The sequence below is a fragment of the Glycine soja genome, chromosome 17 (assembly GCF_004193775.1).
Source record: "Glycine soja cultivar W05 chromosome 17, ASM419377v2, whole genome shotgun sequence".
NCBI lineage: Eukaryota > Viridiplantae > Streptophyta > Magnoliopsida > Fabales > Fabaceae > Glycine > Glycine soja.
The window spans coordinates 34,387,277-34,405,683 of NC_041018.1; the positions used below are offsets into that span (position 1 = coordinate 34,387,277).

The 18,407-nt window shown below is 31.7% G+C and overlaps 1 protein-coding gene and 1 pseudogene across 1 annotated transcript; one reads left to right on the forward strand and one right to left on the reverse strand.

Annotated features, from left to right (window-relative positions):
• On the forward strand, window positions 1-336 carry LOC114391678 (phosphoglycerate mutase-like protein AT74). The gene has a single exon (XM_028352655.1). It carries the CDS (start codon window positions 1-3, stop codon window positions 334-336), a length of 336 nt encoding a protein of 111 aa, XP_028208456.1.
• Window positions 337-6,933: 6,597 nt separating this feature from the next.
• Window positions 6,934-9,706, reverse strand: LOC114391679 (annotated as a pseudogene).
• Window positions 9,707-18,407: the final 8,701 nt, after the last annotated feature.

Genomic DNA, 18,407 nt, shown 5'->3' on the forward strand with positions numbered 1-18,407 from the left:
ATGAATGCAAAGAGAAGAGAATATATGATTGATATGCTTCCAAAGAGAATAACATTGATGCGGCATGGGGAGTCGCAGGGGAACCGTGACATGGCGATGTACACCATCATACCCGACCACAACATTCAATCAATGGCGCAAGGCATAGCCCAGGTCTTTCGTGTCGGCGAGCACCTCCACCGCGTGATAGGCAGCGACACCTACTCCCCTGACTGGCGGGTGCAGTTCTACGTGTCCCCCTACACCCGCACCCGATCGACGTTCTACGAGCTCAGACGATATTTCTTAAAGAAGATGATCATCGACGTGACGGAAAAGTCGCAAGTTCGAGAATGAAATTTCGGAAACTTTCGGGTGGAATAGAGGATGAAGGTTATAAAGGAAATACACAAACATTATGGAAGGTTCTTCTATCAAGAAGAGAATTTCAATTTCTCACCTTTTAGAAGGAAATTAAAATTCCACATTTTTAGTTGTTTAAAATTCTATTTTAAAATTCCAAAAAATTAAATTCTTCATAAAAAAACATCCAAACAATGAATTTTAGATTAAAGAAATTTAAATTCTCTGATAAATTACTTTCCTCAGTTAAAATTCTCTATCCAAACACACTCTTAAGGAGTTCTTGTTCTAGATTTCGTATTTATTTTTGTTTATGAGCACATCCATGGGAATTTGCTAGTAACACAATCATTCATAAGATGTGAGGTTATGTACAATAATAGATTAAATTCTATTAAGTAATAATGATCTATGATATACAGGCATAAAAAACTTTATCAATTAAGGAAGGGGGTAACTCATAGTTAGATTTCACTTATGCAGCTACCAGTCTCTCTCTCTTTCTCTCTCTATAAAAGATATTTCAAGTGAGAAGAATTTTTAAACGAGAAATGAGAAATAACAATTATGACTGTTAGATGAAAATTAAAAAAAATTAACAGCTAAGATTAAAACACTTAAAACAAGTAAGTCATGTTGTTCTCTCTCTCTCTCTCTCTTTCAAGCAACACAAAACATGTATGAAAGGGTAACTACTAGTATGAGGACTCCAAGAAATGAAACTACGAACTTTCCTATTGGGATATGATTACGTCAAGACTCAACTTTATTTAACCTAATCTTAAATGAGTTTATCAAGGACATATAAATGATTATTACTAATTGCATATTTTTTGCGGATGATATAGTCTTGATTGAACAATCAGGGGAAGCAATTAACAATAAGCTTAAACTTTGGAGGCAGACTTTGGAAACAAAGGATTTACGCTTAAGTAGGAGTAAGATGGAATATATGCACTACAATTTTAGCAAGAGACAAGAGGATTTTGGTTGGAAAGTAAACTTGGGAGAAGATGTCATACCACAGGCTTCTGAGTTTAAATATCTTGGATTAATCATACAAGATGATGATGAAATTAATGAGGATGACACATATAGGATACAAGTGGGATGACTTAAATAGAGAAAAACATTCAGAGTTATTTGTGATCACATACAACAAACTTGGTCAATAAATTAATTAATGGCACTAGGAAACATAGGTCGTTTTTGGCAATGTGTCTTGTTATTTTTTACATTGTACCTAAATGAAGCTAATTTTCCTATTCATATGGTATAGTTGATTAATTTTCTTTCCAATTTTGGTTATGTCATTTTTGACTCAGGTTGTTGTCAGTCCAAGTGCATGAAACTGGATTTAGGTCAATAAATGAGATTCAGAAGTTGGTGAGTATGGCTTTAGTATTTATATTTCATATATTCTTCTTTGCTTGATAATAGAACGACATTGCAACACTGCCAATAATTCCTATATTCTTATTGTTTTTGTGTGCTAACCACTGTTTCAATGGTTTTCACGCGCCAGAAAATTCTCTAAGTCTTCTAAGTTGCTGCACGAAGCAAAACCAACCCACATCATCTCTCTCTGTCTCTCATTTTGATTAAGGTAATAAAAAATGTATGTTACTGAAACAGGTCACATGATTATATATTTCATTATTATTGAATAGTGAAAAAAAGGAATATATGGCTTTAATTGGTTCTTTGCATATAAGTATGCTTTTGTTTTATTTTAACTTTTAACTATTACCATTATTAGTTGAACACACACACACAAACATGTTCATAGATTGGCTTTATTGTAGTTTCACTACTACAAAAAAGACAAACAACGACGGTGGAAAAACAACATACAAAGACGATTTCGCACTGTCTTTGAAGCTAACATCGTTGAAAGCTAAGACTTTCGACAACGGTTCTATAAAACCCGTCTTAGAAAAATGTTGTTTTCTAAGACAGTGGTTAGCTAAGCACTGTTTTAGAAAAGTACATTTCTAAGACGGTCGTTAGCTAAGCAACGTCTTAGAAAATTAGAAAGGTAACTTTCTAAGATGGTCATTAGCTAACGATCATCTTAGAATGTTATTTTGAAGAAAAAAAATAATTAATTTAAAATAATAAAAGCATTATTATGAAATGACCAAAACAACATTAAAATAATAAAAACAATTTTGTTAGTTAGCTGAAGTTTTGTCTATAAATACATTAAAATAATAAAAACAAGCATTATTATAAAAATAGTTTTCTATTTCACCACCTAAAACAAAATAAAAAAGGTAGAAATCCAAAAGTATCTACCTACAAAGAGAATAACAACTTCCACCAAAAAACTCTCGATTTCCTTGAAAACCATTTCGATCAAGCTGTTTTACAACAACTACTTGCAAAGAAAATGATTTCATTATTAAAAATTAACTATGAGGCAGAGTTATAGTAACAGAGCAATAATCAACAGGAAAATTGAGAGGAGACATATAACTTTTCTAAGCTAAAATGCAAAGTGAAAGTTGATGAAGCCTATAATTATCAAAAATTAAACTCAGTACATGGGATGGAATTCTACCTTAGTTTCCGAATTACAGTTCCAAGGCTCAGTAAAAAATTAAACAAAAAAAAGACATACAGTAAGTACTTTCTTCTCAAAAGAAGAAAAAATAGATTTGATTCGAGCGGATTGATATGCATAAAAAGATTTTCTATGTGCATTGTAACGACCCGCCTCGTCGCTATGATATCACCACTCTAAACCGCTAGAAATTTCAATTTTTTTGTGAAAACTCCGTTAATTTGCTTATGAAAAATGGAAGTAATTTTTTTCTCGATATACATTCACCAAACAACGCACCATTACATAAGTAAATGAATATATATATATATATATATATATATATATATATATATATATATATATATATACATACATATATGTGTGTGTGTGTGTGTGCTCATGCTCAATATGATGCATGCACCTGACCTCAACTCTCATATGCAATGTGGTACCATCCCCAAGGAAATAGCCTAAGCGTGTCTGCACGACACTCTCACTTAGGAAAACTAGGCAGTAAGTGTCGAGGTCACTCTGTCGTGCACAGGCAACTCCCCCCCCCCCCCCCCTCCATGGTGCACGGTGATCAGCCTGAGTCTCAAGGGAGTTCTAAACCGAGTGACATGCCCCCTAGTACAGGTATTCCTCCTCACGAGAAACTACAAGTACTTACTGACAAAGTTTATACTATTTCCATGTTATATGAAGTATGAAACATGGGCACCATCAAATGCACTGACCGTGGATAACTAAAGATTCTAAGCCATCCCCCTCCAGAGATGCTTAAAACTCTTTAACCACTCTATTAAGGTCACTGCACCCCCCCCCCCCATGAACATACACAACATACAACGTATGAAACATGGGCACTATCAAATGCACTGACCGTGGATAATTAAAGATTCTAAGTCATCCCCCTCCAGAGATGCTTAAAACTCTTTAACCACTCTATTTCCCCCACCAGGGACATCCAACAAGGTTACTGCACCCCCCATGAACATACACATCACACAACGTATGAAACATGGGCACCATCAATGCACTGGCCGTGAATAATTAAAGATTCTAAGTCATCCCCCTCCAGAGATGCTTAAAACTCTTCAACCACTATATTTCCCCCACCAGGGACATCCAACAAGGTCAATGCACCCCCCATGTACATACACAACATACATCATCATAGTGTATTTTCAACATCATCAACATTTCATCTCAATATCACTCTCAACATCAACATCATCTCATCTCAATGACATTATCAACAACAACAACATCATCTCATATTAACATAATCATAAATAGCAACATCAACTCATATTGACATAATCATCAATAACAACATCATTTCATATCAATATCATCATAAACATCAACCTCACCTCATATCAACTAATGTCATCAATAGCAACATCAACAGTAAGTCACATTCCGCATATACATACATCTATAGTTCATGCCTGAGACCACACAAGTCTAATAGTAATGTTATTAATCAATAATAGATATATCACATTCCATTAGTCAAAAACATTGTTTTCTTGAAAACCATCATGCAATAGGGACAGGCATACATCCCCATAGTTAGGTTCCCTGACCCCAACTATGGCGCTAAAAGCTGTAAACTATAATAAACTCCCCTCACCTATTATGAGCTCTCCTTCAGTTCCTCTTTGCTTTTCTCAAAGGTCTCTCTCATTCATGCTCGTCAGTCCAAACGCAAGGTTCTATATGCCAAATTGAAGGAAATTTAATATAGATTTTAGAAACAAGGTAATGACAACATTCGGAGTTTAATACCCCTGTCAAACATAAAGGGTTGAGGGGTGTTTTGGATTCTACTAAAAGGAGACATCATTTTAAAATTCTGATCACACCAATGTGACTGGGGTTCAATGAAGGTCACAAAAATAACATCAATGTTATAAAAAGATAACTTTTACAATGTCTCATTATCTAGGATTTTTCAAAGGAAGTGTAAAAACACCCTATTACAGTACCCAACACACAAGAAACACTAAGAGGAACTCAAACTAACTAGGAGAAGGGCTTAGAAGTCAAGATTACCTCAGAGAAGTTATGAAATGGAGGATTGAGGGAATTTTCTTCAACGAATCCTTGAGGAGGATTCTGAGGATTCACCTCTGATTAAAGTGTTCCTCTTCGTGTGGGGGTTCGACGGCAAGCAACAGCGGCCACCGATGGTCATGGGTGATGGAAAATGAGGTGTTAGGGTTTGGGTGGCGTTTTGGAGAAGAGGAGAGTGAAAAATCAAGTTTTTCACGCTGAGGAACGTATTTATAATCTGCAAATCTCACTTAGCGAGCTCATCTCACTAAGTGGGAGTCCACTTTTCTCACTCAGCATGCAAATTCTTGCTCAGTGCAACTTCCTCTGCACTATGGCTCGCTTAGCGGGCCAATTCTCGCTCAGCGCAATTCCCTCTCAGGTTGGAATTGCGCTTAGCGCGCCCTTCGCGCTTAGCAAGACATCAAAAGTTGTTATTTTCAAAATCCTAATGCTCAAACTGTGGAGAAATGTCTTAGGAAGCTCCAGACAAAATTTGAAGATGATCCAACGGTTAACGAATCTGGGATCACGATTTTACTGGAATAGGTTTAGGTAAAATTTAAAATCTCATAATTTCAACTTAGCTCAACAAAACTCCACATAAATCAACATCCACATCAAGAAATTCACACATGACTAATTCAAGTCATACCTCCACTCATTCAAGTCAACCATATAGTCAAATAACACGATAAATACAATTAAACATCGATTTATAACTAGTAATATTTCAGGGTGTTACATGCATAAATAATCTGCATTTAAGCATGCCATAAGCATGAATCAGTTTAACAATAAATTAGGCAGATGGTTTGCCTGAAAGTATTATCCAAAGGATGAGATTTTAAATAGCAAGAGGCTCAATATCCAGAAGAGTTAACAAAAAATCTTATACAGCAAAACAACCACATAATACTAGCAATAAGCACATTGACCAGCATTTAACCAAATGGTAATGAAGAAAAATAGCTACCTTTAGTCTTAAATTTAACAGTGGTTTTTACCCATATAGATGTCAGAAAATAATTGCTAACCCCCCACCCCCATTTCATTTCTTATGTACATTATTGGAAGAATTCTTTTCAACCATGTCAGTACCTCTACCTAATTCTTAAATATTTTACAGAAGAGTAGTAGCCATGATAGTAGTAGCCATATAAGTTAAATAAATCAAATAATAAAATATACAAAAGAGTTCTTATATTTTATTATAAGTTGAGGGTAAAAATAAGAAATCATTTTGTATATTTTATTATTTGATTTATTTAACTTTTTTTCCTAATTTCCTGAAACTATGTTTATGAAATTAAGATATCAAACTCAGCTATGTCGAACATTTCCTTAAGCAATGCAGAATTTCTTCCCCGTGTCATGTATATATATTAACAAACAACATATGACTCAGATATCTTATGGGTAATGAAACCCCAATATTGACTTTAGTAATGACTAAAGACCTTAGTTTATTCAAGTCTTTCAATGAGCATGCGGGGTAGTGCAGTTGTATCAAAGCCATCATCAGTCTGTGTGTTTGACCAAGAATAATTATAGAGTTGATTATCCAGTAAAGTGGTTAAGAGGTTAAATGTTCCAAAATTGGGAATATCTTGACCCAAAATTGTGTGTTTGAAAATTTCCTAGAAATTAACAACAAAAAGGAATTCAAAATAGTAAACCTTGATAACAATTTGTAGAACCTACTAATACAATCTACAACTTGCAAGAAAAAATTGTTGTTATGCTCCCTTCTTAAGAATTATTTTTTATACTTGCACTTGATATACTTAAGAGTCTTGTTTTGACTATTTCCCTAAGGTTTTCTGCACATATTAATAGCTCAAGCTCAAATCAATTTCTGCTACATCATTAAATTAAAATTCTGGAATGGAATCAAGGAATCAAAATACCTTGGCTTTTGTTGGAGTACTATGCTTAACTGTAGTTGTGCTCCCAAAGCCAAACTTATTAGGCTTTCTATTTTATACAGGCTTCAATATTTGAAAAAAGCACACAAGTGTCTCATCAACAATCATCACAGCACCAACATTGTCAAACTCTCCACAATACTTAGGTACCGAGAAGATGTGTACAAGTTGCATGTTAACAAAGAATTCATATCCGTCTTCCACGACCTGTAACATGGAATATAATCAGCACATCATACATTTTTTATTCCTAGCCATTACAATCACATATTTAAAAGGAATATGAAACCTGATGGGCCCTACAAATCAAATCAAATCAAGATCATGCTTCTGAAGGAATTCCCTCACCCTATCAGCACCAAAAGTATAGGAAACTCTGCGTTCGTACTCTCCCCAACCCTGAATGTCATACTAGGATCAAATCATAGGAGGTCACATAGTAGACCAATTTCAGGAACTTCAATAGGACGCCGCAAACTCTTTATTTGATTTAGATTGTGTAACTCATGAGAGAGTCCACCATGCATACAACGCATGTTTTCATCAATTAGAGCTGCCACTGGCAAGCAGTTCAAATATTTTGTGAACACTTTCCAAAGCCTCACATTGTACCTTCGTTTACACTCATCATAAAATCCTTAGAAGCACATTGACTCAAGTGCAAGCATAAATTTATGACCCTGCAATAGGTTTATGTATCATAAAAATCACCATATCAATGTGCATCGTTGTAACATATTCATAAAATGGAGCTGCTTGCTGGTCTACAACTTAAGTTGTCTTAACTCTTATCAAGAAGTTTATGAATCCAATAGAATTTTGTGAATATAACTAGCAGCAATTAAGATAACATTTAACATACATGTAAAAAATATACATAAAATGCATATCATGTATATCATACTTGTTTTCTAGTTGAGGCTGCATGGGAAACATTCAGATCAACAATTTATTGATATGGCATGGGTAAAGCATACTCTGTAATAAATTATATACCAGCTTCCACTAAAAAAAATACCAACAGAAATGGCTTGTCAATCATAGTATATTAAGGTAAAAATATGTTACTATTTCTCGACCCATGGCTGAGAGCTCTGCAGGATTGGCGCCATCAATTCTCATGCACTATGAAAAAAAAGGAAATAAAAAGTTTAAAACAACATATATCAAGGTAGTAACATATTAGGCAATGATGCATAAAAATAGCAACATAAATAACTACTAGAAAGATGCATATCATAATATATGAAGATGAGAAATGCTAATGCTAGATTCATAATAGTTAAAATCTTCATTTGGTGAGAACTTAAACCAGACCCAATTCTAAGGAACCTGTTGCTAAGCCTACCTAATAGTAAACTTGTAAGTTGTTTGTAAACTGTAACCAAAATGGAAGTAGTAGAATATGGATACATAAGATTTAATTATTATTTCAGTCCTTTAATTTCAATCATATTTAATTCTAAATTATAACAATTACTATTATATTTAAAATTTAAATTAATTTGTTTAGTGTTTTGGGTTTCTTAAGATGATATAGGAGTCACTTATATGCAAAGGAGTCATAAAAGAAAAATGTTATATGCTCGTTGCTATAGTTTTTTATATGAAAAAAATATTAATAGATAATATTAATCTTGCTGGTATATAAAAGATGAACATATATATTAGTATATCAATGGAAAGGAGTGGGGGATTCACACATGCTATAACTAGTTAGAAATTACCAAATTCATGAAGCAACCCTTACTTGTTTCAACATTCCATCATCATCAATTTGTATCGAAACTACAAAATAGGTGATAAACTTAAAACTCTAATGCATTGAATCTCATATATTACTAATTATATTGTACTGTCAAATGGGGAAAATTATTTTGAACGAACATGGTAATGATTTAGAATTATAATGTATGAGGCAGTGAAATTACTGTCAAATGTTGTACACATACCTGGTCCTTTCTCACTACTATTTCCATTTTAACTTTGGCAATAAAATTTTCTTCAGAAAATTCAGAGCCTATGAAGAATACATTATTGTCTATTAGGCGTTGATGTTGAACAAAATTGTGCTAATTTGTAATGAAATTTATACTTACTATGTTCCAACAATTCTTTTTTGTTTTCAATTCTACTACTTCTGAATCCAATATTACTGCCATGCCAAAATCACTAATTTTTGGGTTCATTTCATTATCAAGTAATATGTTACTTGCCTTCAAATCGCCGTGAATCACTTTTAATCTTGAAAAATGATGGAGATAAATCAACCCATGAGTTATACCTTCAATGATGTTGAATCTTTTTTCCCAAACTATTTTTTCCCTTCTTTTAGAATCTGTTTCAGAGTAAGCATTACTTATCAAGCCACATAGCAAACAAAACATAAACCAAAGTAAGTATTAAAATAAATATTTACAAGATTTTCTTGCACATGAAGATCACATACCAAAGAGATGAAAGTCTAAAATTTTGTTGGGCAAGTACTCATAGATTAATATGTTTTCTTCATTTTGTATGCAGAGCCCCAAAAGCTTTACAAAATTAGTATGCTGCAATTTTGCTACAAGTTGAGCCTCGTTCTTAAACTCCACCAACCCTTGCCCCGATCTACTAGAAAGTATCTTTATTGCTATTTCTTGTCCATCAGGAAGTACCCCCTGAGAATGTACACTCATTAGCTTTCACAATATCTAGCATCTTCTTAATTTATATCCTGGATAAACTTTACCTTGTAAACTGGTCCAAAACCACCCTGTCCTAACTTGTTTGCAACTGAAAAGTTACCTATTGTAGCAACAATGATTGGAAAGCTAAATATCTGCATTTCATAATTGACCTTGCCACATTTTGTCTCTTTTTGTTTTATGATATACAATGCAAGCCATAGAACTTACTCCAATTTCTAATAGTAGTTCTTTCTGCTTCTTTTTTCTGTCAACTACTTGTCATACACAAAAAACAAAATATTTATAGCAAATCTTCAACAAAATCATCACAAGAACCCAATAAAAGATACCTTTTATTTTGCATTTTCTTCGGATGATGCAGCATAAGTAGCTGAATATAAGTACAACAAAAACTCTTGCTATCACAATAAGCTATGCCCACCTTCTGCTTTCTACATTCATGGTAAAAAGCTGAAATGTAAAAAAGGGGAAAAAGTGTGCAGGGCTTTAAAAAGAGTAAATCACCATTTTTCATTCCTAGAAGATCTTTTCTATAATAATATCACATTATTCCCATGCCAAGGGTCCCTCAATGATTCTTTATCATTCAAGTTCATCCTCACAAGTCATTCAAATGCACATTTGGTATTTTAAAATTTCACTTTGCACTTATATCAGTTGCTAACTTATCACACTCTCAAGTCTCATCCCTCATTTCCCCATCCTCTCTTTGTCATACACATCAAAGCTAGCCTTTCTCTTGGCAAAATTTGCCAAATTTATCCCTTATCCTGCTCTTGAAATTTGCACATCACTCTTGTCATCGTACACAAACATGTTAACAATAGAGATTTATTCGCATGTGGGTGCTGTTGTTGACACTTCACAGAAACAGGAAAAGACCATTTGCATAATTTTCTTGCAATAACAATAATAAAATATAATATTTACAAGTATCAAACAATCACTGTACAAAATAGAAGAGACAATCAAATCTCTTGACAAATTTATTTTATTCTTTTCTTATTTAAGCCTGGCTACCTCTGATTATGCACTCTAAATAAGGAAAAAAATCATAATCCATAAATTTTTCTTTCCTTCCATTTCTAGGTTTTCTTTTCCATAATACCAAATCAAATAATTATCAAAATGATAACATAATCAAATCAAATAATAATAACAATCAAGAATAGGCAGTTTCGCAAGAAAGTTCTAAATGTAAGTTAGGCAGAGCAAAATAAGAAGAAGAAGAAGAAGAAGAAGAAGAAGAAGAAGAAGAATATGACATGACATCATCTATCATGCAGCTATGAAAACAAGAAAGCAACGCAAAATAAACGCTAGGGTTCAAAATCCAAAAATAAAAGAAAAGGAGAACAAAATATAAACTGGAGAAAAGAAATAGTAGAAGAAAGAAGAAATGGGGATGAAAGAGAAGGGGTGTTGCTTGCCTGATGAATGATGTGAATTTCGGAGAGTGATGGCAAACAAACCCAAACAACGAAGGAAGATGTATAGACAACAAAAAACTTTGTATCACCCTATCCACTTCTCTCTGTGTGCAACATAGTGGAACATGGAGGAAAGGACCAGACATGAGGGGGTGACATGGAGGGAGGGGAGGGAAGGGGTTTGGGTTGAGGTATATGGAGGGAAAGGAATGAGCACAAAATTAAAAGTCAAAAATAAAAAATATTGAGAAGAGGAACAGACGTGAGGAAAAAGAGGAAAACAGCCGGGTAATTTTTATCCACGGGTTTTTTTAAAAATGACGTTGAAATCTAATTTCAAAGACGGTCTTGACAACACCCGTCATTGAAAAGTTCCAATTAATTACAAAAACACCATTGCTACTTAACAAGGACGGTGTTTTGATAACCGCTTTTAAATACATGTCGTAAAAAAACATTTTTTAGTAGTGTTTATAGTATATACTAGTCATTGCAAAATAGATTGGCTTTATTACATTTTTACTGTAATAGGGGAATATATGTGTTGTAATTACCAATGAATACATATGTGTTGTAATTACTTAATTGATATGCATTTTTGTATAAAATATTAACCTATTGAAGGAACACATTCAAAGACTGTTATTAGCAAATAATCGTTGTTAAATGGTATCATTTCTATAACAATGTATACTTAAAAACTATCTTAGAATTGTCTCATTCAAAGACGGTTTTTACATAAACACCGTCGTAGAAATGATACCATTCAAAGTCGGGTTTTATGACAAACACCGTCGTTGAATGGTACTATATTAAGACGGTGTTTACCATAAAACTGTCATAGAAATGATATCATTCAAAGTCGGGTTTTATGAGAAATACTGTCGTTGAATGGTACCATATTACGACAATGTTTATCACAAAACCGACTTAGAATGGTCAACAAACAAAGACGGGTTTATCATAACCATCATCGTTGAATGGTACCATTCAACGACGATGTTTACGTAAAAACCGTCTTTGAATGGTTACTTGCAAAGACGGTGTTGAAGTAAAAACGTCTTTGTAACATTGACTCTTCCAAGACGGTGGTTTACGATCGTCATCGAAAGTCTTTGCTTTCAATGACGGCGACTTCGAAGGTGGTGTAAAACCGACATAGAATGTGGCTTATAACCGATGTAAAAGGCGTTTTCTGCACTAGTGAGTGTTGTGTAATTCATATAGTCAACCTTACCTAATTAATACTCCCTCCCATTCTTTTACAAGAAACAAATAGTCACTTGTTTTGGTACTAATTATAAGAAAACTCACTTTAAGATGGAGTGCTTGCTGATTTTTTTTTATACCCTCAATTTATTATGAAAGATGCTCATTCATTCTCTATGTAAGTTGATGCTTTTATTGACCTATTTACAATATAAACACGTTCGTTGGTGGAGAAATCACCAACCCTTGAATTATGTGTAGTGTCATTGAATATTACCACTATTTTTTATGGGTATTTGGGAGTAATATTTAAATTTTGTATATTATTAATTAAATCAATTAACTTACATACTTTTATTGTTTTAATGAATTAGTTATTTGTTTTTTATAAAAAAGAGCAGAGGGAGTATTTTAGTATATGCATATTAAACAAAATAAATGTTTATTTTATGTTTATTTTGTACCACTAAAAATTATAATTTATAATAAAAAATTAGTGATAGTACTATCAAATCATTACTAGATGTTGCATCCCATTCATAGAGCACATGAGCATTAAAAAAAATGAGTTAGAAAGACGTATGGATGATGATGTTAAGGATGATTATATAGTGGATTTGACATTTTGAGGCGATGAAGAAGATAATGAACAAAGTGTTAAATTGGCATGCAATTCTTTTTTCTTTTTTTTGATAAAGCAGCTCTTTTATCTACAATATCATCAAAGGAAACATTTAGCACTGGACAATTGAGGCTTTGATTTTCTCCCAAAACTAGTTTAGGCCCTCTAAAATCAGTTTAGTTGTAGGTTGTAGCTAGCATATGGAGTGGTAGAAATGGAAACAAGTATAGAAGTCCATTCATATTTCTTGGTTTTGATTTTTTTCTTTCATGTTACATCTTTTATAGGCAAAGAAGTTGTATATTAAAAACACAGTCACAACCAAGAAATGTCATAAGAAATTCCCTCTCTTGAAGAACTGCAAATACAGAGTACACAAAAAAATCATTTGTCGGCTACAAAAAGAACCACAGCAAACAAAACCCACCACATTTACACAGCTACAACTAGTTTAGAAAGCTAATTAACCACTTTGCTGTTAAGCCTCTCTATACCACATACACTACAACAGGACTACTATTTTTAAATTTCTTTTATCGTACATATGTGGCTTATAAACATTACTTTGTTTACCAACGGATCATTGATTTAAGTGGTACTGGATTCAATCCATTTAAGTAAGATCTTGGATTTGAGTATTGTAAATGAAAAAAAATATGTTTGAGAGGTTTTCTGACAGAGATTAGTCATCGACAAAACCAATGAATACGTCATACCAATAACATGGTAATGAAAAAAAAAACATTTCTTTGTTTCCTTAATTTTTAAATATTTTTTAAAAAATTGAAGTTTTGGAAGTACTTCTAAAAAAACCCTAACCCTAATGCTTCAATTTCAAAAAATGGGATAAGCTCTTTTTTTTCTTTGGTTCTCGTTGCAGTGTGTGTGTGAGTAAGGTTAAGTGTGAATCTCAATGTGGGTTTTATGCGTGTCACGAGTAACAAGGTTCGGGATATCTGAACTTGATGCTCCGGTGAGTGTAAGAGGACCAAAGAGTGGGTGAGGGAGGCCACCACAGACAGTGGGTGATGGAGGCCTAGCGCACGAGGTGAGGGAGGGAAGAGCTGATCGAGGGCACCAACGATAGGGTGAAAGGGAAAGGTCACACGGTGTAAATAGAGTGAAGGAAAACGACAATGATTTTTCTGAAAACCGTTGTCGTTTTGAGGTTTCAACGACAGTTTGACAAAAATCATCTTTAAGATGTTAGTAGTATTTACAAAATTATCACCGCACTTCAAACGACGATGATTTTTCGACAACCAACTTTAAATATGTGTTGTAAAAAATTCTTTTTTTAGTATCTAGTTAAAGTTTGACAGTGTATTTTAATCAAACTATTGCATCTTATTCATTTTTAAGTTATTTTCTTATTCCCTACTTTTGAGTTCTCTTTATTTAAACTTTAAATTAGGTTTGTATGTTTAACAAAAATTATAGAAATAGTTTACATATTTGAGCTTGACAAGTGGAGGATTTTAGTGGGCATATTTGCATGTTAGAGTTTTGCATAATATTGACTGTTGTAGTGTTGGATTATTTATTTCAACTTGTGTTATTTGACTTGTTAATTAAGGGAATAAAAGTTTTTAACTTTTACTGTTGCCTTGTGTACTTTTGTACAATAGTTTTTTTTATGTTGTGTAATTCTATAATTGTAACTTAAAAAATAGAACAACGTTCTTTTCTTATTGTATGATTTTCATTTTTTTCCTTATCATTTTTTTCCTTTTCATTTTTATTTTAAATATGAATGGGTTGGCTTTGTTCATTGTGTTAAAAAAATTAGAAAAATCAAACCAACTCAAATTGATTAAAATCGATCTATTTTGATCTAAAAATCTCCTTTGGTTTGATGTATGTCCACTCCAACCATAGTGTTATGGTATAACATTTTACATTGTTGAATTTATATTAAAATTTTAAAAATATTGTTTCGTTATTAACAACTTAACTATAATTGAACTATTAATATTAACCTAACAAGTTCAATGATCCATCCAATCTTCAAAATATTGGGGAAACCATTATATGTATTCAAAGTTGTATTTATATTTACATTATGCAAAAAAATTGTCATATATACTAAAATAATTAAATATAATTTTTAAAATCTGAATATTTGTATGTATCACCGTTGTTCTGCTTTCAAATAGGCTTCAACCCCTTTTTCCTTCTCCAATGTCTGCAAACACCGAATTTTCAAGTCCTTAATTTGTGCCTCCTTTGGAAATTTACCATCAATTTTTGCCTTCTCACATATGGCACCATTCTCATTAATTTAATTTTTCATCAATACAATAAAGAAAATTGACTCCTTAAAATTTTTGCCAGATATTCCGCCGGTGATCGAAAAGAACTGTCATCCGAAAACCACCCTTCATTGCTATCATTAATAGATGAAATATCTTCTGTATGATACCCATAATTAAATTGGAAAATATCTTCCACGAATTTTCCTTGTTAAATTCTAATGGAGTAGACAAAACTATTATCTTAATTCTAATTTCTTTTAGTTGCCAAAACAAATTCTGATTTCTTTTGAGATGACTTGGGATTGGGAAGTCAATGAAAACTCTCCCCACGTCCAACCTTTTACTTTTCATCATACAAGAGCATGAACCCGTTTGATGCATGAGAAAATTCTGAGATTAAGGTAGAGTAATTTTTTTATATATATAAAAGTATATTAAATACTTTATATATGCTGGAAAATATTTGTTATAACTTTAATTGACTTTAAAAATGCATATTAAAATTTTCTCTTATAAAATTATATATATATATATATATATATATATATATATATATATATATATATATATATATATATATATATATAAAGGGACATGCATATAAACACTTAAAAAATATTTCATATCTAAAAATAAATAATATAAAATAAGATAATTACTATCTTCAAATCGGCACATATAAACAATTAAAATGATGAAGAAAATTTATATTTTTTATATATAAAGAACACCTAATAACAATTGACTAAACACTTTAAATAGCTCATATTAAATATATCAAAGTGTTTCCCATTTATACTTTTTGTAAATATTTTCCTATTGTTAGCGAGATAAATATGATTCAATTTTTATGATAAAATTATATTCACCAACTTGTTAGCAATAAATAAAATTATATTTAAATTAATTTCAGAATTAAATAATTAAATATCATGTAAATTGAATTAGCCTGGCAGTATATAAATTTAAGTCATGATGAATGCTTAATTAATACCTCTCTCTCTCTCTCTCTCTCTCTCTCTCTCTCTCTCTCTCTCTCTCTCTCTCTATATATATATATATATATATATATATATATATATATATATATATATATATATATATATATATATATAAAGTATCATGAAACTCTTATTTGATTATATTAAATGACCAAAGTCACCGAACCAGACGCCACCCCATATGGCTACCATATGGCTATGCACTATATGCATGCATAGCACGGGGTTACTTTTTATAATCATGTAAAAATTTGTGCAGCCCGATAAATTTGAATAATAGAAGGGATCATAAACTATTTGCTTAATCGACAGGTTTTTCTTAAAACTGTACACAAGTCAGATTACATGCTTGTGGTGCAGTAGTTTTATTCAGTAGCTGCACTCTATTCGGTAGAATATTACACTTATTCAGAATCGGTGTCCAAGTTGCTTCTCTCCTTGAGTTAATTTCTCCTGCAAAATACCCAAATAAACAAATAGGATGGACATAATTCTGCAATTTAATAGTGAAGCAAATCAATTTGTACAACCCTCCATTGTATAGTATAGGAGTGATGGCACACACTTTGTATTAGATCAAGAAGTTCCTATGGTTTATTTTCTCTTTATTTTACTAACATATTCTCAGACTTCTGCTATGTGCAAAGGTATGAAGAAGAGTTATTGTATTCTACCTTATCTTTACATATATAAAGAGATTGTTTTTGAATTTGAATTTATGATCAATTCGTCTGTATTTTTTCCAATTTATTATATTAATTTCTCCACTATACATAATTTTAATAATCACAATATAACTACAAATACAATTCAAAATTATGGTTAAATCTACTTTTGCCATTTCCAAATCAAACTATGCCAAAAGTTTTTTTCATCCTGTAATCCAAAAAAACTATATATGCCAAATAGAGGTTGTAGTTATTATTTTAGTTATTTGGCTGCAAACGAATTTAAATGATTGGGGTATCCAAAATAATGAAAATATGGATCTGGGAATGTCCCATCTAAAGAACTACAAAGTACAAAACTACATGGGGAGTGATAAAAAATAAGAATCTACAGTGTGAGAAGTGGTCAAGTGGGGGCATTCCTGGCGTAGTTGAGCTTTATATTTGATAGAGACGTTGCATCACAGTCTTTTGCTGCATAAAATCGAAGGCCATTCACATGTCCACGTACCATACATGCATTTAAGGAAGCTGTCTCCTGCTTCTAAGATAAGATGCAGAAAACATGCATATGCAATCTTTTGGGCCTAAAAATGTTATTCGCTTCTAATAATAAAAAAATGATATAAAAACTGGATCAATTATTGCATGCATCACTAAAACACAAGTTTAGAAATTTGAAACCCGCGTAATTTTTGTAAAAAAAAATCATGTTAATTTAGCCGTTGTGGAAAATTAATTAAACCTAAAGTTTTTTATTTTTCTTTTTATATACTTCTTTCGGTTTCACCATTAAGCAAAAAATTGATAAATTTGATTTTCACTTATTAAGAAAATTAATTAAGTTGATTAAATTGTGTGAATCTCAATTAAGAAAATGATTTTTTTTCTTAAATTACTTTTTAATACAACTTGTTATCAATCATAAACCTCCTAATATTTTAAAAATAATTATATTAAATAGAATAAAAGTATTTAAGATTTATTTATATTTGAAATCAAGATAAAAAAATATTATTTTTTTTATAATTGAGACCAGAGCAAGTACATCTTTTGTAGAAGACAATCATACTCTCATGAGACATTACACATATATAAGTGGCTCTCCTAATAAAAATCGAACTATAGTTAACTTTTTTTTTTTAAAATATTAACCTTCTACTAAACTCAATTCTCATTGGTAATTAAGCTTAATTTTTAAGTTTTTTCTTTATAATATACTTGATGTAGGGGAGACAATTAATTTATGCTATTTTTATTGTAAAATTATTTTTAAAATAAAACTTTAAAGCTTAAATTACTAAATTTTATTTTTAAATATAATAAAAATGTTATATGGTATGTTTGGTTGGAAGGAAACAAAATAGAGAAGAAAATAAAAATGAATAATAATTTCATTTTAGAGATGTAATATAAATGTAACAATTTATACAATATTATGTATATCTCTCTATCATTATGACATGTAATAAATGATGTGTAAGAGAAAGATATATATAAAAATTATATCTTTATATTAAAGTTGTTAAGTCACTAATGAAGTTTTTTTGCTGTTGAAAATAAAGGTTGCGGTGAAATTTAAAGGGCAAAAGTTGAAAGGATAGACACTTTAATAGGTTTCAATAAATTAAAAATTATATAATTGACTTGGTG

Bases quoted from the DNA above. Each gene is read 5' to 3' on its own strand.
- LOC114391678 (XM_028352655.1), top strand. From the start codon at position 1: ATGAATGCAAAGAGAAGAGAATATATGATTGATATGCTTCCAAAGAGA.